The sequence below is a fragment of the Oreochromis niloticus genome, linkage group LG7 (assembly GCF_001858045.2).
Source record: "Oreochromis niloticus isolate F11D_XX linkage group LG7, O_niloticus_UMD_NMBU, whole genome shotgun sequence".
Lineage (NCBI taxonomy): Eukaryota > Metazoa > Chordata > Actinopteri > Cichliformes > Cichlidae > Oreochromis > Oreochromis niloticus.
In genome coordinates this window covers 51,822,470-51,845,022 of record NC_031972.2, presented here as the reverse complement: position 1 = coordinate 51,845,022, position 22,553 = coordinate 51,822,470, and the positions used below count along the sequence as shown (strand labels likewise).

The 22,553-nt window shown below is 38.7% G+C and overlaps 3 protein-coding genes across 3 annotated transcripts; all 3 read right to left on the bottom strand.

Annotated features, from left to right (window-relative positions):
• Window positions 1-22: 22 nt before the first annotated feature.
• stoml1 (stomatin (EPB72)-like 1) lies at window positions 23-4,057 on the bottom strand. Its single transcript, XM_003440315.4, has 7 exons — window positions 3,731-4,057; window positions 3,257-3,363; window positions 3,023-3,172; window positions 1,023-1,226; window positions 735-942; window positions 459-659; window positions 23-361 (listed from the first exon to the last, which is right to left on the bottom strand). Exons 1-7 carry the CDS (start codon window positions 3,870-3,872, stop codon window positions 156-158), a joined length of 1,218 nt encoding a protein of 405 aa, XP_003440363.1. The 5' UTR covers window positions 3,873-4,057; the 3' UTR covers window positions 23-155.
• Window positions 4,058-5,167: 1,110 nt separating this feature from the next.
• nr2e3 (nuclear receptor subfamily 2, group E, member 3) lies at window positions 5,168-8,157 on the bottom strand. The gene is made up of 9 exons (XM_003440316.5): window positions 7,982-8,157; window positions 7,771-7,863; window positions 7,356-7,500; window positions 7,149-7,252; window positions 6,772-7,035; window positions 6,427-6,611; window positions 6,091-6,331; window positions 5,902-6,007; window positions 5,168-5,776 (listed from the first exon to the last, which is right to left on the bottom strand). The coding sequence occupies exons 2-9, from the start codon at window positions 7,856-7,858 to the stop codon at window positions 5,644-5,646; spliced, it is 1,266 nt and encodes a 421-aa protein (XP_003440364.1). The 5' UTR covers window positions 7,859-7,863; window positions 7,982-8,157; the 3' UTR covers window positions 5,168-5,643.
• Window positions 8,158-14,480: 6,323 nt separating this feature from the next.
• Window positions 14,481-22,123, bottom strand: hexa (hexosaminidase A (alpha polypeptide)). Its single transcript, XM_005470689.4, has 14 exons — window positions 21,788-22,123; window positions 21,149-21,253; window positions 20,960-21,025; window positions 20,538-20,584; window positions 20,311-20,421; window positions 20,117-20,218; window positions 19,752-19,884; window positions 19,255-19,435; window positions 19,028-19,114; window positions 18,872-18,944; window positions 15,585-15,765; window positions 15,271-15,361; window positions 15,056-15,163; window positions 14,481-14,943 (listed from the first exon to the last, which is right to left on the bottom strand). Exons 1-14 carry the CDS (start codon window positions 22,047-22,049, stop codon window positions 14,880-14,882), a joined length of 1,611 nt encoding a protein of 536 aa, XP_005470746.1. The 5' UTR covers window positions 22,050-22,123; the 3' UTR covers window positions 14,481-14,879.
• Between the last annotated feature and the right edge of the window lie 430 nt (window positions 22,124-22,553).

Below are 22,553 nucleotides of genomic sequence, written 5' to 3'. Positions count from 1 at the left end.
AAAATAACCCTCAGAAAGCATGTTATCTTTGTAAACAAGCATTTACTTTGAATTTGTGAGAAATGATAAGAACATTACAGAAATTCAGTCACAGCATACATGAAAAACACAGTTTATAGTTGAAATTAAGGATTTAATAAATAAATTAAAATGTACTATAGTTGATGTTTCTTAAGTAGCTTTATGAGTTCTTCCAGCTTCATGGCTGTTTTAATGTCTCCCTGGACTTTAAGTCTGCCACTTGTAAAAGCAGCTATTGGTCGTAGTTCACCCTGAAACATGGCCAGAAGGTCACGGTCACTCATATCCAGGGTTACATCTGGTTCTCGACACAAGGACCCTTCCCCAGCTGCACCGCTACCTAAAGTACAAAGAGAAATAGACAGGTTTCATTTTTTTATGTTTTCGTACACACATTTAGCGCCAAGTAAAAATTCCATAATCGTGACATTTATCACCTTGGCTCAGATCCACATAGTAACGGCGCTGTTGTCCATCTCCTGAGCTGATGTCAAACTGATAACAGGCCCCAACCTGTTGGACCAAAGACTCAGAGAGGAGCAGCTTGACTTTACTGAGCAGCTCGTCAACACAACCTGGTGTGGCGGTGACAGACTCAGCGGCACTGCTGAGCTCATCCATAAATGCTATGCTGTCCTCTGAAGAAAGAGGTAAAGATTACAGCAAAAATTATGGAAAAGATGCAAGAAGATTTTTTAAGTGTTCTGTCTTACCCTGCTGAGGCTGTGATGTGGCACCGTGGCTCAGAAAGTGCATGGCCAACTGCTGAATGGGGCCAGTGAGGCCTTCAAGTCCAGGTGCAGAGGGCATAATCAGGGGGGCAGAGGGGCTGTCCTCTGGGGCTTTCAGTAGAGAACCAAGGGTAAGCTCTACTCTATCCACCTCCAGCCCCCAAGGACGAGTCATCTCATTTATGTCCATCTGTAAACATGAAGCATGAATGTAAGTATGAACTGATACAACAAAGAAATCAGCACAGAGTAGCTGAAGCGTGATCTCACCCCAAGATATTCCCCTAGTTTCACTCTCTCAGTTTGAATTTCCCTGACGGTCTTCTTGGCCAGGCTGTGGGTCAAAGCCTTCTGTGCCGTCATTCTGGTGGAAGCATTCAGATCCTGGACTGACACCACTGACAAGACTGGATTCCAGATCCTGAACTGGATGTCTGCTCCCACTGACAACACACCACCATCCCGGGTAGTCACCTATAACAGCACAGTGTACTTACTGTGGCAGCTAAACTTACATGAAGCCAAACTGGCAAAAGAATGGATAGTACATAAGCATCTCCTCTTAAGTAAATAACATTCACAGCTCCTAAGAGGAATGGTTTTGCAAAAATTTGAAGCTCAATTGAATATAAATTGTGCCATAAGCTTGAAGTTTGAATTGTTTTTGTCTTTTTTTTTTAAGTGTATTGAAGGTAAGAATGGCAGGCTAAGCCATTTGAGAAGGAAGAAATTATCTCTAGCACACACAAAATAAATTTCATGGAACTGAAGCTACCGCTTTTAAAACATTTTTAAATGGTAAATGACGTGTATAAGACGTGTTTTACCAGTATTCAGAATTCAGAAGTGTCGTGCTACAGTGTGGCAAGAGAAGAAAAATCAACTGATCTTATGCAATCAGAAACCAGGAAACAACAGCACACAGATCAAGTAATTCATCCTATGCTAACCTCTCCTGTGGCTTAAGGATAAAAAGATATGATGTAACAATTCTTTAGCTATTAGATCTGGGCGATAGAACGATAACTATATGTATTGCGAAATAACTTTTTCTCGATAGAAAAATGAAACTATTGCAATAGACCTCATCTCTCTCTCTTCCTGTCTTAAAAAAAAAGAAAGCACAGCCAATCCAAATTAAGTAGCGCAGAGCCGAACCAATCACAGCCGCAGCGTCACGTCACGTGACTTGTTACGTACAGCACAAGTGCCAAGCCGCACATGTGTATTTGTTTGGGAAGCAGCCAGCTGCCGTGCCGGTGGGGTAATGGAGAAAATGAGTGTGCCCACTAGAGAAAAATCAACCGAGAGCTTGGGTGACCAGGTTACCGAAGAGAACACAGTGACGGTTCCAATGCCGGAGAGATTGTTGAAAGGAAGGGCCAGATAAGTTCCGTAGACTGAAAGCGCTAATTCGTCATTGAAAACAACCAGGAGAATCCCTGCGAAGCAGCAACAGTCAATTGAGTCGGCTTTCTCCAGCGTCTTACCATATGACAAAAAAGCTAAGAGACATAGCGACATAACGAATACCATAGCCTACCGTCTTGCTAAAGACATGCTACCAATAAACACGTTTGAAAATGAAGGATTCAAGCAGCTAACTGAGGTAATAGCTAAGCTATACAACAAGGAGAGATTGAGAATTTCCTTTTAGTTCTCAGTTTATTTGATATTGACAAAAGTTAGTCAATTTTGTCTGTTCTTCTGTAAAACAAACTAAGATCTATTTTTAGAATTAATATTTTGTTTCTAAGTGGAATTGACAATTTAGTGGTCTGTTTTGTTTGTTCTATTTTGAAACTTAAACGCTTTAGCGGCTGCCTTTTGTATAGTTTGCAATATTTGCCTTTATTTATCTGAAACTGAAGTCTCATGTTCCTTAAGTACATCTGCCCTGTTGAACTTATTATGGGAAATAAATATTTAAATCAAAACAAGCTGCTGATTATTTCATATTTTACTTGTGAGCAACGGCACATTTAAATCTTACAAATATAGTTATTTGGCTTATATCGTGATATATATCGTTATCGCCTGAAATGAAAAAAACATATCGTGATATGAAAAAATCTTATATCGCCCAGCTCTATTAGCTATTAATTATCATGTACTGTACATGTATTGTCAGCCATGTATATGGACAGAGGGGATCTCATCCAAAAGACTACCAAAAACAATTTTTAACAAACATGCTGAAACATCTTTTTATTTATCTTTTTAAATGCCACAGGCCAGCTATACCAATAATAGCATGTCTGGCAGTTTACCTGGCAAGGGGGGATGTTGAAAGCACGGGTGCGCAGATCTACTTTCTGCCACTGATCAATGAGAGGCAGCACAAGGACGATACCAGGGCCCTTTGGAGGACATATTCGACCCAGACGAAACACTACTATCCTCTGATAGTTTGGCACAGTCTGAATAAAAAATAAAAAAAAGTCTGTTTATTCTCAACAAGTGAGTGGAGATGCTATGGGTGCAATTCATTAAGCCAAACTTACTTTCAGTACAAACCATCCTGTTATTGGAAAGGTTAAAAAGGTGCAGATGTAGACCAGGGAGATGACAACTAGGTTGCAGATCCATGACAACCATCCCTGGGAGGTGTCTAAAAGGGAAGAAACCCCAAGGGGTTATTTTCATTAGTGATGGTCAAGTTAAGTCACTCACACCCAGAGCTATCCAGTGTACAAAGTGTACTAGTATGCAAAAGTATATGAAATATAGGAACACATGACTCAAGTATGTCATGTGATAATGTCATATCGTGGGCTGTCTGATGATTCCCACCTCTAAAATATGACACATTTCATTATATTCTTTGTGTATTTTGATATAACTTATGTTGACGTCTTTTAAAAATCCTTTGCGGTTACGAAAAAGAGGCTAAGCGTCTGCCTTACTTTCTCTTTGAAGTGAATAACAATCCACAAATTATGTCCCCCTAAACCAGCTCGTGTTAGCTAGTGTCCTACCTGTGAAGTCGTTTTCAGTAACATTGGGGATGTAGTCAAACGAAAGGCCTTTGTGGTAGCTGTCAGAGTCAACAAACAAACCAGGAGTCCTCGGAGTGCTGAAGTCCCTTTGAGGGAGCAGACGATACGAGTTTTTAAACATTGGTAATTTGAAATAATCGCTATCGCCTAATTAATGCACGTTCATACTGTTTATCGGGCACCGTGCAGATGTTAGGGCGCCAAAAACTTTGTTTTCACACACTTTTACGTTAGCTCGCTATGCTGATGCACTTCCCTGTTTTTGTTTTGGTACGCTTCTGCTTCTTCCTCTTCTGACACGGAGGCTGTCAAATAGCCTTTAGGTGCATTAGCGCCGCCCTCTGGATTGTGGGCGATAATCCCTAAAAATAGGCCGGGTTGTACCAAAAAGTTATCATCTGTCAAAAACTAATTTCCAAAGATTCGATGTGTTTTTTATGTGTAATGTCTTTACTTATATTAGTAAATAGACTTGAGTGAACAGGATTTACAAAGGGGTTATATATAACATTTAAAATGTACCTGTTTTAAACACCTGCACTGTGGACATATTGAAGACGGAGGGCCACAAGTGAAAACATATATTAAATAAAAACATTATTAAATAATTAATTAAATGTGCCATTAAAATTAGAAATTTAAATGAAATGAACTGATATTTAATCATTTAATGAATATATATACATGTGTATATACATATATAGATGTTAATTAATTACTCAGTGACTTAATGATGCGTTTATTTAATTCATTTTGCAATTTTGCATTTCTTCTGCAATTTGGGGGCCTCACATTCTAAAGGTAGGTGAAGCCCCTCCTCTCATTACACTGCATGTGTATAATCCATCTGGTAACATGGACATATTAAAAGTACTCCACTCCAGTTTTTTGTTGTGACCCCAAAGCCTATTTTTTTATGCACTATACATTTTCCTTATGAATTAAATGTTATCTCTTTTATTGCGAAGGCACTATGCACAATATTAACATAATGATAATAATAAGAACAATTAACAAATATATTGGACTGCCTCACCCCTATCTTACTCATTTGTACAAATTAACTTTTAAATTATGTATCTGAAGTAGTGTTCTAAACAAATGTATGATATATGCATGAGAATGTGATGCTCTGTTTGCTCTAGTACAAAACCTGGCCTACCACAGAGCTGTTGCACCTGTGGATATAATTATCTTTTACCCAGTATAAATATAGTTTTCTCTCTCTTATAATCTCTGTCTCATACTTATAATATTTTTTCAGACCAATGAGAACAACCTGATACATTTAATACAATTCAACAAAGAAAATGATGGTCACAAAACAGTTGGAAGATAAGCTTATCAGAGCTCTTTGGTTTCTGTTTCAAATATGTGTTATTTATGTTCTTCTCAAAAGATTAATACTTTTTATACTGAATTCTATATTTTATAGTGTTTATTGCATTGTTTATTTACTCTATGTGAATCAAATAGAAAAAAAATCCCAGAAATCATTATACTTGACAATACAACTTCATATTTATAGACAATTAAAACATTTAAAAACATGTTTGCTGGCATGTACTGTTACTTCGCTTGTTACTAGGTACACTGAATGATTAAGTCCAGCTGTAAGCTTCACAAGACGGCTTCGTGGTTATAACTGAATAGAAAAATGTTCTTTAATAGAATGCCATAACCAGAAGTAAGCCTTTGTCTTGAGGAAAAAAAGCGCAGTTTCACATAAATGTCTCTGATCCACTCATGACTGTGTTTTTCGAACAGTAACATGTCAAAATATCTTTTGTCATCAAGGCTTTTTTGCGTTAAACATGAAAGAAATCATCAGCAGAATGCATGAATTACACAGTCACACAGCTTTTTGCTTGCAGGAAGTTTTCCTCCATGTGTTAGTTTTTGAACATGTCACACAGCAGCTTCTCCATGGGTGTGCTGCCAATAGTCCTCTGAAAGAACAGCTTAGCGATCTTCTCTGAATTCACAAAGCGGAGGGAAGGCAGCAGAAGAATTAATCTCCCAAACCTTGTTGGACAAAAACAAAAACAGTGCAAGCTTAATGTTTCTGTGGAGGGGAGAGATTTGATGTTCTCCAGCTGTTATTTTGTGAGATTTTTGTGGTAGTTTGTTGGATAAGAAAGTGCAGATACCTGGCACCCTGGTTGGGGTACACTGAATGGATGTGTTGACCCAGCAGCACCTGTGACTGATCCTGCAGATTCTCCACCTGTTCTGGATCTTTAAGGTTGCGTACCTCTGCGTGGGAGATTCAAACAGCAGACATCGGTTTGGTGATCCAGAAATCAGTGACTACCATCGCTGCATCAGTGATTCCTTACCTGGCTTAAACAGCACAATGGCCTTCAGACAGGCAAATTCTGTCGGGTCAACAGTCAGGGCTTTAAAGCGACTAAAGACTTCTTCTAAGATCTGCAGGTCAGCAGTAAGAAGGCTGATATTGGCTTGCTGTGGGATAGAAAGGTCTGGCAGAGACAAAAGAGGACAGCTGTCCATGGGCAGAGACCACTGGATGGCACACAGGAGGAACATCTCACTCCAAGCTTCTTCAAGAAGAATCACCTGAGGATTTCACAGAAATGTTGAGCGTCTCATTAGTCTCACACACTATCCATATACAAATACACAAAGAAAAATTATCTGTCTACAGGCCTCACCTGGTCACGAAATGGCAAGTGTGCAAACACAGGCAAATTTTTTGCCCACTTGACTGACATGAAGAGGAGTCGTGCCGATGTCTCATACACATTCTCTGGACAGCTGGAGGTATACGGGGACAAACGGCTGTCGAAGGGAGTGAGGTCCCTCTCTGAATTTGTTGTCACGTCAATATTTTCCTCCACTGTGTAGCAGAAAAAGAGACATAGGCATTACAATCCAAATATCCCACAAAGTAAGGTCAAATCAAAAAGTCTGTTTTCAAAATATTTTTACTCATTTCAAGACAAATATGTTTACACCTCTGTCTTCCAAGTTATTTGACCTCTTTCATTTGATCTTACCGTCCTCTGGCTCCAGTTTTGCACAGGTTTCTGCAGTCAACAGGCTGACCATAAAGCGGTGGTTGTTACTTATGTTGCTGCAAGGTTTTACTGTGGCAGAAGTTGGAGCTGACGACGTGACCAGAGGTCTGGAGATGACTGCTGAGTAGGTGTCAGAGGGGCTGAGCGCTTGCGTGGTGACCAGGTGCTCCTTTTTTGTGTCGACATTTATAGAGTCCGGACTGATGTGAGCTGTGCTTCGAGGCTGTCGCTCATTCTGCACAGCTGCCACAACAAAGCACAGGAAAAGCTACACCATCTGAGAGTGAGGCTGTAGGTATTTAATATCATTATGCACAGATAATATCTACACGGTCTGCTTTTTCTGAGTTTCTCACCATCTTTGTTCATGCCAGCCTGGAGGCACTTCTTTAATCGACAAGCTTGGCACTGGTTTCGATGCGCTTTGTCAACAGGGCACCTGCCATTTCCGGCCTGACACCTATGAAATAAAGACACAGACGGAGTTAAAATGCACTTCATTTATTGTCATATGATTGTTTTCCTGTTATGTACAGCTGCCTTTCACAGAGCCACTTGCCCACCTATAGACGAGTCTTCTCCTCACGCTGCGCTTGAAGAAGCCGCTGCAGCCATTACAGGTAAAGATGCCATAGTGTTTGCCACTGCTTGAGTCAGAGCAAACTTTACAAAGCAGGCCTTGGCCAAACGATTTACGCAGACCTTTTTCTGTAGAGAATAGATAGTAGAAATACTTAAAATCACTCCACATTCTTTTGAGCACCAACCCTGTTTTAACTACAGACTGATGCAAAATTAGCTCACTCTTTTACGCATTTTGAGCTTTGTGTCAGATTCTGTGTGTAAATCTATGCATTTAAAACTTTGTGAGCATTAATTATGAGTCTAGTCTGCTGTACTGAGAAGCCTTTAACAATCATCATCTTAAAGCTTTCTAAAATCTTGCAAATTTGTAGTAATTTGTAAGTAATGGCTCACCTGCTTGAGCTCCGTCTGTGCTCTGTTGTGTGAAGTCCTTTAAGGTGTCCAATGAAAACATGTTCATCTTTGAAATCTGCTCCTCCATCCTTACTGAAAGACATATAAACATAAGATGACTTCCTGTTTTGCGTGAACTGTTTTCTGCAATAAAGTACTGGCCACAATTTTCCCAAAAACATGCTCATCAAACGTTTTTTCTTTACACTACCTCACAGAAAGCTTCTGGGAAGATCCTTAAAGAATAAGCCTGGTTGAGTGATCTGGATACAGTGCTGATGTTCTTGTACTGCTTAAATCTGATGAAGGTGGGGTCAAGGGAGATACAACTCGTCGTCTTCTTTCTTTCTCTCTCTCCAGAATGAGTGTGAGAGCTTGAGTCGTCTGGAGGAAGACAAGGAGATTAGCACCAGGCGCTGTGTAAGCAAATGCTGATTTGTCATCCTCTTAATCTTTACTGTCTATAAGGGTAAATCAATCAGTCACACCACTTACAGGCACTAAGTATATTCATTCCTCTTTCCTGTCTCGCTCCTTCTTTTTGTCTCTCTCTGGTTATTTTGTTACTTGTGGTTCCTAGAATATTTAAAACTGAGAGGCAGTCTTCAGCTTTCAGGTCCCTCTTCTATGGAACCAGCTCCCAGTTTGAATTTGGGAGACAGTCACCCAAGATTAGGCTTAAAACATTCCTTTTTGACAAAGCATATATTTAGGGCTGGATCAGGCGATCCTGAATCCACTCTTAGTTATGCTACAATAGGCCTAGGCTGCTGGGGGTGTCCCATGATGCACTGAGTGTTTCTACACCACTCAACATCTAATCATTAGTTATTATTTATTTCCAGTTTAAAGTGCATTGAGGGGACTGCTGTTGTGATTTGGCACTATATAAAAAAAACTGAATTTTCTCCTAGATTGTTTTCTTCTCATCCTGTTTTGTTCTGTTCTGCTGTGAACGATGTCCCCACATTACTACTGTAATCAGTCTATTTCTGTAACATGCTAAATGATATTACAAGACAGCAACTTTTTCTCCCTAAAAACATCAGTGTTGGTTTATTAGCTCATGTGTTCAGAGATGCAGTTTAGCCTTATGGCACTACAGTTCTGCGCTGCAAGGATTGTATCAGTGTCACTTTAAGCATGGTTTGCAGAAGAAATTTCCTGCTAGCAATAGCCAACAAGCAAACTATTATATTAGTGCTCATCAGCAGCAGACTGTCTTGTTTTGCTTTGTTTTATACCAGAGTTAAGATGTTCCTTCTGTGCCATATTGGCTCTGTCGATGACATTAACAACCTCAGGAGAAGAGAGCCACCCCAAATTAGCAAAAGAGCTTAACCTTCAATGAAATGTGATCTCCTTCTGGGTGGGGGGCCACGAAAGAGCATAATGAGAAGAAAAAGAATTAGCACAAAGATTGAAAGAGCAGCAAAGGGTTGAACCTTAATTCCATTTTACTGCCATATGGTGACTTTTTTCTGAAGCCTCCGTCTGCCTAATTAAGTGATGCAACTTATTTTTAAGAAACTTTGAACTAGATTAACTCAAATGAATCATTTCTTGCCTTGAATGGCTTGACGGAAAATCTCATTTCTCAAAAATCTCAAGAAATTCTGCACACTATTTTCTGTATTGAAGACTGCATATAGCTGACCACATATATTTCAGTTCAATTAGATTAAACATAACAAAGACCCTAACACTACTGATGCCTACAGTCTCCATAGACCGAATTATATCATGTCTGTAATCCTATAAATCACTCTTGAATTTAAGAGACCAACTTAGCATTGAAAACAGAGCTCTTTTTGTTGCCCTAAACTGGTGTATAAATGGATTAAGCATGGGCCATCTTCAGATTATTGCTGTGCACATGGGGCCACGTAAACACAGAACCTATAACACTCACAGGTTTGAAACACTGTGGTAGCTTGTGAAATTGTATAAAAAGGCTAAATAATAATTATAAAACCTTTTGTCAGTTATGTTACCATCAGCTTACTAGAGAATGAATAACTATAGCAATCTGAGTATCAGCTACTCAGTTAGTCTCAAAAAAGTAGAAATTTCCTCTGAAACTTTTTTCTACAAAAGACAAAAAAAAATTCTTAAAAAAGAATTTCTCAGACTGATTCTAACCAGAATAAAATCAGTGCACAAATGAGCAAGAGTATAAGTATATCAGAATCTTTAGTTTAAGAAACACATGTTACAGCTGTCTGCCTCAAAAGGCTATGCATCAAGAAAGAGTGGAGGGATTGTAAAGAGTGGAAATGTAATGGCTTATGCTTGAGACTGGTCAATAAAAGTAATATTTTGCTGTAAGATGTGCAAAAGCATCAATTCGATTCAATTTCCGGTCCGGTTTTATTTATATAGCACCAAATCACAACAACAGTCACCTCAAGGTCTGTTGAGTGTCTTTACCTGTTGATATTGTCAGGTAAAGATCCTCCAATAATACAGAGAAAATCCCAACAATCCGATGATCCCCTGTCAGCGAGCACTTGACAACAGTGGGAAGAACAGTTTAACAGGAAGAAACCTCTGGCAGAACCAGACTCAGGGAGGAGAGCCCATATGCTGCCCATCAGGGTTTGAAGGGAGGGAGACAGGACATTAGAAGGGAAAGACTGGTAAGGAAGTTGTACCGGCAAACAAAATTAAGTTGGAGGTGACTGACTGGGTTAGAAAGAATGAGATCTGTCAGATGTCCTTGATGAAAAATGGCATCAAGCACATATGATAGGAGGGGTGATTAGTTTGGATTCCCTGGTGGTGATGAAGTGGGAAATTTTAGAGTGTCAATGACCTTCAACTCTGACTCTGTTTGGACAATGACTGAAAGACACAAGAAATATTTAGGAAGAGCTTCTTTTGTTTGAAGAAGCAGATTATTATACTAAGTACAATTAGTATAAGTATATAAGTAAAATATTTTTTTTTTTCCTGAGTGGTATGTGAATCGCTTTTATTATACTATACTGGTAGTTATATAGCAGTTTTTCAGATGCTTTCCTACTACAGGCCTCATCCATACAAGTGCTTTTTTTTATTACTTAAGCACTTTTAACCTGACATTCACGCACTCTGGTGGATGCATCAGGAGGACTGGATGGATGGCTGAATGGATATTTTTATTTATTTGCCATCACTATTTATGTCTTTGATATTATTGTTTTTATTTTGTTCTGTTTATTTTCTTTGTTTCCCACTTTTATTTATATCCACTCCACTTTCTATGCTGGTGAAGGCAAATGTAGCATTTGATGTAATAAATAAGGCTTTGGGAGTCCATACACACTGGACACCTTAATTTTGCACATTAGCATTTACACTTCACATTTGGTGACATATAAACATATGTGAAAACGACCTCTGAGGAGATTCATAAGTCAGAAATATTATTTAAGTATGGCAACCTGGACTCCCACATCAGATTTTGTAGCACGTGTTCCTCACATGTCAGGGCGAGATGATTATTTTGTTCTTAACACTAGGAACTACGCATGTTAAGTCCTTTTTAGCTCCATTTTTTGAGGGGGTTGACTCTCTTCCGCACAGTTAAGATGCTGCAGCCATCAGCAAGCTCCTGCTTTGAGTCTTTTATCTGCCAGGAATAACTGTCACGTTTCTTCCCTGCCCGGCCCTGTGATTGTTGTGCAGACACGGCACAATCTTTAGCAGCATGCTGCCATGAGCTGTTTAGATGATTATGTATTTAGTGGAAACATTTATGAGGACAGCGCCGGTCATGTGATTGGACACACGTCACCAGTAAAACCTTGGCTCTGTTGTTTGTCAGATCAAACAGATCAGTTGCTCATTACTTTAACCCTCAAATGCATGGGTCAATTCAAATGCCTTGCATTCATTTATGGGTCAGGAATGGCATTATCTTATATCGCATATCTACATTTTGTGCATACTAAAGACTTATTATTGCAGCGAGGTGCATTGCATAAAAACTACGTGCCCTGCAGAAAACAAGGAAGGCATAATTTTATTGTCCTTCGCAGGATGCCCTTGAATGCTAGTTCATAAGTCTTTGCATCAGTCTAAGCAGCTTTTTGATATAATCTCCTTGAATGTCAGCAGTTGTCAAAGAGTGAGATTAACTTTTAAAGTTATAGTGGTTCTCTACAGGATCCCCAAATTCTGTAGGGTTAAATAAATGACCATTCTTTATTTGGATTAGGATTTTTGTTCATTTAAACTTGAACTTTTTCAAGATTAAAATAATTAAAGTTCAAAATAGTAATAAGTTTAAAACCCCCAATGTTTTTATTACATTTGTAACAGTTTTGTACCAACTTATATCTAAACTTAACCACCTCAAATAAGTAGAAAATAAAGCACACTAACCCTGACAGGCTAATGATATTCTGCCCTATATATTAACATATGCACAAGCTTTGATTACACAGGACTCAGCATGTCTGTGTGATTCTAAATGGCCCCAGTGATAGGTTGACCGAGCTTGCTTGCTTAAGCTTTGTTGTGTTTGGTTCAGCATTTCGTGTGAACCCCCCCAACTCCACCCCAAATTAGATGAAGTACAAGTAGTGAGGTGTCAGCACTAAGGATAGGGATTGGCCCTCCTTGCCATCTGCTACCATTGCTTTAATCCACACAATGAGAAAATCAGCTATCTTGGCCCACATCACATCAGCTCTATTCAACAGGTGTTCGGTGACAGCTACTGCGAAATCTGTGTTTCTGCTGACAAATTAATCTTATTTGGTTGGATCAGTTGACTATTTCCCAGAAATATCAAAATAACCCTGGGTTAAGTGATTTACTTAACAAAGCCCACAGTGCTCAAGTAAAAGTCCAGCACACAAAAATACTAGGTTAAACTGCAACAACAATAAAGACTTATAAAGAAGCAGCCAATAGAAGTCATGTATGTACACTGACACTCACAAAAGCATCCTAAAATGATCTAAAACAGGGCTAATCACGTGGTTCAATGCCTTTATTTTATTTTTTATCATAGTCATTCCCTAGTTGGTCTGTAGAGGGAGACACACACCACTTGACTGTGTTACAAAAATGAACCAACTAAGACCAAAACTGGTGAATCAGAGTTGCTGTATGACCGACTGGGACAATTATGGTTTACACATTACAGTTCACTTACAGTAATAAGGCTCATGACCACTGTTACATCAGAAGCAATCTGGATTTCTGTGTAAAAACACAAACAGCCAGGGAGAATTGAAAGTGTCTCTTTGTGTAAGAGCAGTGCTGCAGCAATGTTCTCAACATCATATAGGCTCTGTTATGGCATCTTAGGGCACTGCAGCATTTTTGCACTTTATATTGTTTTTGTAGCAACACAGTGGCACAGTGGTCTCACAGCAAGAAGGTCTTGGGTTTGAATCTGACCAAAGCATTTCTTTGTTGAGTTTGCATGGTCTCTCTATTTCTGGGTTCTTTTCAGCTTCCTCCCACAGTCCAAAATCGTAAATTTAGGTTAATTTGTGATTCTAAATCGCTCACAATGGTGTGAATTTGAGTGTGAAAGGCTGTCTGTCTGTCTCTGTTAGCTGTGTGACAGACTTGTGACCTGTCCAGGGTGTACTGTCTCTTGCCCTGTGGTAGCCTGAATTGGAGAAGTGGAACGATGGGTGGTTTTGTTTTTTGATATTCCATCAAAGTAAAGCTGAAAGTTGTAAACAGGTCTCAAGTGGACTGTTTTGCTCTGTGTTATTGTGTAGGACTTGGGTAAGAGACAGCTTTATGCTTTTGAAAGGATGCTTATCTGTTTTATAAGCTTTATAATTAGGCCAGACACAGTCATGTGTCTTTTGTCTAGTTATGCTGCTACAAGAACCTCTCTATGCATTTTACCACTGTGACACATTATTTCCTTTGTGTCTCCCGCCTCACCTTTGTGCTTACATATCTGTGGTTTCTGGACCAACAGCCTCCCAAGTGTCTATTCATCACTGCACACTTCTTTTCACTCTGCTCTCTTCGCTTCCAATCAACCTTTACAGACAGACGGCCACCCATCTGGAATAAGCACTTAGTCAACTAACGGTGAATAAGTGCTTATTCCAGGGGAAACACTGAATTTCTGCAATCAGCGGGCTATTATAAGGGTTGAGCTTAGTATGTGAAGTGCCCTGAGATTAAATGGTGTGAGAAAGAGTCAATTTCTTATTTTTCATCAACTTGCACTATAAGGATGGTCGGCAAACCTAGGAAAAGGGTTGCTGTTTTTATAATTCCTCCAAATAAACCTCAGATTATTTTCATTGGCTAGTAAATGGTGGTGGTTTTTCTGTTTGTTTTTTTAAATAAACAGTCATAGTATGTGCAGGGGTCTGTGTCCAATATCAGCAAGCTTTGGAGGAAACTCTTCCTTCTACAGAATTTTGTCTTCTTTTGTTTGGATTGCTTGTTGAGGGTGGTGTGCAGTTAGTTTCATTTGTAACATTAATCTAGTTATAAAATAGGGTTCTACGTTTAAATCAGTTGCCTAGGATGAGACGATCATGTGTTCTATACCTGAGACAAACTGTATATTATTCTAATAATAATTAAAAAACCATCTTGATGCTCAGTCATCCAGGTAAAGAAATCCCACACAGTTGATTCTGTTCATCTGGACGTAGCGTTTTTCAGACAAAATGTTTCTCCCACTGAAAATGCTACATCCAGGTGAATTTTAATTTTGATAAAAGTCTACACAGCAATGTGACTTTATTGTGATTTTATTACATTTGAATGGAAAAGAGAGCAAGCTACATCATACTGGCGTGTACCTTTTAAACTCAAACGCAACTGCTTTGTATATTTTGTAATTATCTCATATAATGTAGGTAAACTTTCACATTTATTACGTTTCTATATGATCGCTACATGATATAAATGTATCAAATGTAAAATTAAAAAACAGCAGTTGCAATACAAAAAGGAAAATCCCTGAGAAAGCACAAGTGTAAATTTGACTGAAAAGCAGAGAAAATGTTCTTTTTGAAGAATTTACACCTCCTCAAATGCCACACACAATACTTTTTAAATATATTAATTCCAGTTACACCTCAGAAGTTAATCAATTCAAATGCTCAAAAAAGTCACATGGTCCGTTATGATCAAACACCTTGGTACTCGTGTTTGCAGTGTCCGACAAAGAGAGGCTCTGCCTGGATACCCCGCCTGCAAACGAAGTGAAACAGAAGCATCAGTGTATGTTAAGCAGACCTCATAAAAAAGAGTGCGGTGATGTGTTATAGGTATGCCATGTGCGTTATCAGAAAAGCTAAAGTACCTCAGGAGTTCGCAACGAAAGTCCTTCAATCGAGGAAATGCCTTGTCCACGTCAGAGGTCTGCTTCTCATCGCTCCACAGTCTCTCTGCGGCAGCACTTGCCCTTGGCCTGTGATTTTGGATTCATCTAGTCATTATTTTGATTAATCTCATGGGCTGCACATTCTACTTAGGTTCTCTAGTTTGATCATTTCAGGGATCTTTTCAATCTCTTACCAAAGACGTGGGGTTAGATTAGTAGCATCTACATATTCCCCCCACATGCAAACTTCCCCCCCTATCACCAGCTTCTTCTGTTCCTCGGTACCTGTGAAAAAGATGTGGATTTTTTTTCTTTAATAACATGTTATACTTTCGAATTGTTCAATGTTATCACACCACTTCAAGTCAAACTTATCAACTCAGAGTTTTAATGGGTCTCACTAATAAGAAATGTCTACTGATAGCTCCCACCACCAGAGAAGCACCATGGACAGCACATAAGTGAGCAAGGTTGTATTATTTTGTTATATTACTTGGCCAACACACACCGGAAAAGTTCAGAGGCTGCACGGTATAGTAGTTGCGCCAGTCCTGGCCATAGGAAATGTGGTTGATGTACCAAGGTGCAGCGAGCAGGACCCTGTAGCCAGCTTTGGTGATAGCTCTGAGTTCTGCCTCATAAGAAGCGGGGACGCCCTTCCAGATGTGCAGCACTGTGTCCTTAGGAATCTGAGAAGGGTAACAACAACAACTGTCTTGCCCCTTGTGTGTTATATTGCCCAAGTTTTTTTTAGTATGTTGAATCCAGTTGATTAGTATGTTTATATTAAATACTTTATCATTCAGAAAAGTCACATATTAAAAAAAAGCCACAGTTCAAAGAATTTCTAATCCTCAGAGCACAAGCCAGAGCACAAAGTTACTCATCTACTGCACATTCATGTCTGGAAAAATGCCCAGTCTGGACAATCCCCATGTAGCCAACATTTGGCAACCAGGGTTGAACTTTCCTTGAGCCATTATTCCTACGCATGTGCACAAGATGAAAGTGAAAGACGTTGCCAAGAATTTTCTTTTCTTTCTGGGAAAGCATCAAGCTCAACTTCTGCAGAACCCCAACACTGCCTCTGATGGCAAAGCACAGTCTACGCTGTTAAACTAATTATCTCACCAGCATATTATCCTCACATTACTACCAACAAACTGTGCTCAATACAGACTCTGTCCAAGGAGAATTGTTAAACTGAACTGCTGCATTTATTCTTTTTAAACATGTTATCTCCCTTGACATTATTTAAAAAACCTCGAAAACATCTGTATAATGTTTTTATAATTTCCCATCTTTCTCAGCACTTGCAAAGATAAATTTATCTTTGCTTTTTTACCCTAAATTTAAGATAAAGTCTGTTAACTTGCTCATCCTGTCCCTTAAAGAGTTTTTTTCATATATTTATATAATGACGATAAAGAAAACTGTGCTGAATTTCCAACAGTTTTGTGTATAAAAACAATGGTTTTTAATGGCTTGTCTGAGAACCAAACACAAACAGTATCTGTAATTTTCTTCTGCTAAGCTTGTCTGATGGAAGCAGCTGTGGAATCTCTAATGGGCTACCAGCAGATTAGGTCAGGAGCAAGCATGTGGTTATGCTTTCAAGAACTTTTTTTTTTTAATCTGGAATATTTAGTAAGACACCATTATGCATATGCTTAATTCTTTGATTATCTCCTAGATAAACAAAGAGTCAATTGCTGGGTTTTTGCTTAGGCAAAGTAGCTGGCAGTAGCAGTATTTTTATATGTGTGTTCAGCAGTAAGCAGCATTCAGTTATATAGCAGAGAGCATTTAGAGATTACATCACAACAATCAGATCTCTCTGTAGCTGTGTCCAAGTTCTTTACACACCTAGTTGTATTATTATTATTTGTTCAGTCTTGGGACACAGAACAGTCTTAGTAACACTGATGTATAAACTGGTGGTGTGGATACAAATTAAAAACTTTGTACACCATGTAAATAGTCCCCAAATTTTAGCTATCTATAGATATATATTTTATGTAAAACCATGCTTTATCTGTTGATTAATATCAGAAAAACAAACACACACACACACAGCAGCTTGCAAATCTTCAACTCTGCACAGCACACAGTTTTTATATTCTGACCCTTGAAGGCGAGGGGCCACACAGTGTAGTAGCGGGCCCAGTTGTGTGTGGGTCCGGGCTGGTCCAGATACCACGGAGAGGCTAGAATTACCCTGAGCCCTGCTTTAACCACCCTGCGTACTTCACACAGGTAACAGCCCTCTCTCCATACCTCCACCACTGATAGAGAAGTGCGCTGCAACACAAGGCTTTGGACTCTCAGACAGACAAACAGAAAGTGTGATATACATAGACTGTATACGAATAACGGACACAGCTAGGTGTCTTTACTGTTGCACTCTTGCTGTTTTAACGAGTATCACGTTGGGCATCAGTAAGGCTTAAAACTGGCAACTGAAACTAAACACAAGCTTTCTTTTTGCACTCAAGTGACTCGCCCCCTTCAGGACACTAGAAAGAATGCCGATTTCAGGCACTGTGCATTGGCTGTGTTTTTTCAGACCTCTCACGTCCATTGTTTGTATACAGTCCATGGTGAAAGATCAGATCAGATCAGAACAGATGGATGTTGTCAACAAACTGCTTTAAACTGCTGGTTAGTTGGCTCAAACCACTAAACCTGCAGAGTCTATAATTAGATTTGTATCAAATGTATCTGAAGGACTTGTTAATAAAGGATTTTATTTTTTCCAATTAAATTAGCCAGTTCTGTTTTAATGTGACAAATTCCATTCAGTACTGAGCTGCAGATTTAATAGCAACTGAGTCAACAGTGTCACAACAAGTACAAAAGCAACTGGTGCATTTTTATAAAATATGCATGGATCCTTTAATTAAAGTAGATACTTGAACACACTCTAAAATATCTATAATTAATAATCCAAGAACAAAACTGTAAAGACACAGGACTATGCAAAAGTGTTGAGCCACTCCTTATTCCTTCATATTTTGCTTCCAAGGAGCAAGACTTTGTTGTAATTTTTCAGGGGTTGTCTTGTACAATAGTTCTCCAGGCTGGTTTTTCTTTGGGCATTGGCTGCTTTGGCACCTTGCACCCAAGGATTTCTTTTAGGCCATTTAACACTTACCAATGAATTATTCATGCATAAAAACATACCCAAGGGATGAACCAGCAAAGAATTTTACATTGTATCTTTAGACACTTTGTCATTAGCAGCAAGATTAGCAAGAATTTTGATGCAGCATGCAATACCATCTGTAAAGCGTCTGATTGGCAACAGCTTTATTTTTTAGCTTGACAATGACCACAAACACTGCCAATGCAGTCAAACGAAAAACGAAGAGCTTTAAATGTCCTTCAAATCTGGAGAACTTTTCCTGAAGACTACTTAAAGAAATTACCAGAAAGCTTGCCTAAGTGCAGGAACGTTTATATACATAACTGCACTTATTTCTTATCTTCTTAGCAGAATATATATTTAAATTATGGGTGGCTTTTGCACAGTACTGCCCTGGTAAAATATTGTTTGTTGCTTTTTTATGATGTCTGCATCTGCATTGCTATAATGTACCAGTTAAACTTTAATTTTACACAGCAGTGCTTCACTGAAATTCACTTTTTTTTTTTAGTTCAAATTTTTATTTGTTAAAATCAACATCATGCACTTATAGCTAAATATTTCCAACCACATCCTCTAAAAACCAGAAACGCAGGAAATTTACATTTTTTATATTATGTAATATAAGTGTTTCGGTGGGGCGTACTTACTCGTTCATGATAGTCAAAAACGTCCTGCCACACAATGGATGTTCTGTTGAGGGCTGCAGTGAGGTTCACAATGCTTAAAAAAGGTAAGCACATGAATGCATCAGTTGGTGTATTTTGCAGAACCTTCTACATTGTATTTTCCCTTTTACAACCTACTTCTCCATGTAGTAAGCTTCCAGTTTGGTGAAGTCTGCTCCAAATCCCATTTTCAGCATGAATGCTCGGACATCAGGGTTGGATTTCCTACAGAAAAAAAATTGTGTTCATTGTTTATGTAAAATTATCATAAACTCTCTTTTATTTAATTATCAAAAATCAGAAAATCTTATTTGAAACCGATAACAATCAGCCAACGTGTAAATGATCGTTACATTTTAACCTACCAGCAAGAAAAGTTAACCTCATCTCCTCCTAAGTGGATATAGGAATCAGGAAACACCGAAGACACTTCCTTAAATAGTGTTGCCATGAACTTGTAAGTGGAGGGCAATATTGGATTAACAGGACCAAAGGTACCAGAAGGGGTGCTCCCACTGTAGCAGGGAGTCAACAGGTCAGACTGCCCTGAGAAATAATTGTAAATAATTAATTTGACTCAGTCATATCCTTCAAATACATTTTTTGCATTTTCTATTGAGTGCAGAATTTGTTCCACTAATGTAACCACATAAGCAGTAAGTCAGCCTTCACTACATACATATTATATTGCCATTTATAGTCTTGACTTGCAGATTTGGCAGAAATTATTCCTACTGAGCCTTAACTAGGCATCATGCCAAATACTTTTTCTTCTATAGATCAAAATGCTGAAATCATTTGGACTAAACTGTTTATTATCAATGTCACTTACTGGATGTTGGGAGTTTAACTGAATTTTTACCTTTTCCCCAAGACTGAGTGTGGCCTGGTGAATCAAACTCAGGAAGGACTCTTATTCCCCGCATTCTGGCATATGAGATCACCCTTCTTACATCTAACTGCGTGTAGATGTGAGTCATCGGATGGAAAGCCCCCTGAATAAGAGTCAGAAGTCGATGTTCAGAGTGGATGCTATTTTTCAGCCATTTCCTACCTTCTGAGTCCATATGCATTAAACCTACTTAGATTTCTGGGATAAAATAGCCAAGAACACCTCAGAAAATGAGAATATTTTTTGCAAGGCAAATTGTAATGAATGTGCATAGTTACAGTGAGGATCATATGATAGGACTTACGTAAGTGCCTCAAGGAAGAATATCAACAAACCTTAGCAGACAGGTCTGGAAAGGTGCGGCTCTGATAAGGGAAGGAGGGGTCATCGACAATGTGCCAATGAAACACATTGAACTTACTGAAGGCCATCGCATCCTAACAGAAAACATGTATGTCAATACAGCTTATAATAAATACAGTGAATGAAACAGAAGGGTGAAGTTTAGATTGTGTCGTCTGATTATTACCAGGGTTTTTAAAATGGCCTGCACTGGTAAATAATGACGTGAAGTGTCCAATAAAATCCCTCTGAACTGAAAGCGGGGGAAGTCTTCAATCTCAGTCTTGTTCACATAATACTAAATTAATAATGAACAGAAAAAAAGGGAAAAATATTAATTAAGCACATATTTGAAACGTGATTACTCCAGAGGCCTTGTTGTTAGTTCGTGCATTCGGAAAAGCTGCGACTTACTGAGCCAAAATCCTCTTGATAAACCAACTGACTGAAGGTTTCCAGACCTGTGCTTAAACAGAGGGTGTACAGTACATAATCAGCAATTTGTTATACATGATAGATGATGGTGACAAAATGTTGAAATTTCCCTACTTTATAAATCCAAATTCAGTAGGCCTGCTTAAATTCTACTGTGTAAAACTATAATGAATGTGTCCGTGTGTGCCACATGAAGTGTTAAATCAGTTGAGTCACATGAGTTAAAAACAACTGGAAATATATGGCACAACCTGACAGGCTACTTACTGAATATGTGGTAGAACAAGAAATCTGCTACAACTCACCAAGCTTTGGCATACTTTGCCAGCTTAAGGTGATGGTTAACATGTTTGTTTAATTACCGATGCTCTTCAGATATATTTTACATATGCTATAATCACCTCTTAGAGCACCCCACACAGTTTCTGCCTTCAGATACGCTTGTCCAGCAGAGACACTCAGAGTGTCTGGAACACAAACAGGAGAAATTATGATATTTTGTCAATCTCTATATAGTATTATGGTGGTTAAATTCATTGCAACACAGTGTTACTTGTTCTAATCAATGGGCATCAGAGGTTTGTACTTACATTGCTCAGAAGAGTCTTCATCTGGGTAGCTGTCGCAATCATTGCGGCCGACACTTACTTGGACAGTAAATGGTTTATCCACACTGAATCGCAGAAAACCATAACCTGATGGTGATAAACATTAAACCATTACCACAATATTTGCAGAAGTGAACTTGCACTTTAAGCACATTACACACTGATTTTTTTTTCCTAGGAGCTGTGGTTCTTGTGTTTGTTTCTGAAAACACAAACACGAAGCTGTGCTACTCTCGTCCATTGTTATTGTGAGGTTATTTTCAGTTGGTATGCCCGTGCTGGCTGACTGATGAACTGTTGTCTGTACAATGCCCATTGATCTGCTTTAAAAGCCAGCATGACAAACAACATTGAAGCCACGTGAGCACTTTGCTCTGTTTATTGTCCGTTTACAATCATGTTTTAAACGTGTTATAATGCCAAACCATCTACTAATAGTGTCCAGATTAGACTTTCACAAAAAGGTAGTTTTTATAGGCTAGTTCATATCCTTAGTTTTTTTTTTTTCAAATATATATCTAAACAGTCTCACTGAACAACTACAACTTTCAAGGTCAGCAAGATTTTAAATCTTACTTTCGTTTTTCCATTGTAAGAATTTCACCTCACTATAAAACCTACCAGATGAGTAGTCTGGAAAAATAAGAGAAAAGTATCTCTTAAATGCTTCGTCCAGAACAGAGCAGCCCTCCTGTGCAGCTGATTGACTTCCGTAAGTAAAGTAGAAAGCCTGGGGATTCAGAGGGTATCGCTCCGGTGAGGAGGTAATAGATTGCGGTAAAGGCCATACTCCCTCCACTGAGTGCAGACCGAGCTGGAGGAAAATAAAAAAAACTAAATTATAGTTGGGAAAAGTGTATCGTCCAGACGTTACTACAGACATGACTTCCCTCGCTCTTCACTAGCGCGAACTGCACCGTCAAAACGCCACCTGTCATGTGCTTAGGTGGATGCAATCACATGACTGCGGCCAGCGAGTTAATAAGTCAAGTTCGTCTTCCGGAAAATATAACTAAACATTATTTTTAGTTTTCTACCGCAGTTTGGTAAGATCTGGGACAAGGTCGCTGTAGTTTATTTAAACCTAAAATAAATTTTCAATTTACAGGAAATGCTTTCAGTTTTAGTTTATATAAATATATAAATATTTATAAGACTGGTTGCAGGAAGCATGTAGAGTGGGACGTACTAATACTCACACAACTGACTTAACAAAGTGTTTGCAAATGTGTCATGTGTTTGAACCATTGACTGTAGACAGTCAATGGTTTGAACCGCATAATCTGACCCGGATATACATACGCATCCCTTTAAAGTATAAGTAAACGTAAGTTATTTTAAGTCATTGTATACTTTTATTAGGAAGTACTCTACTACTCTACTTATT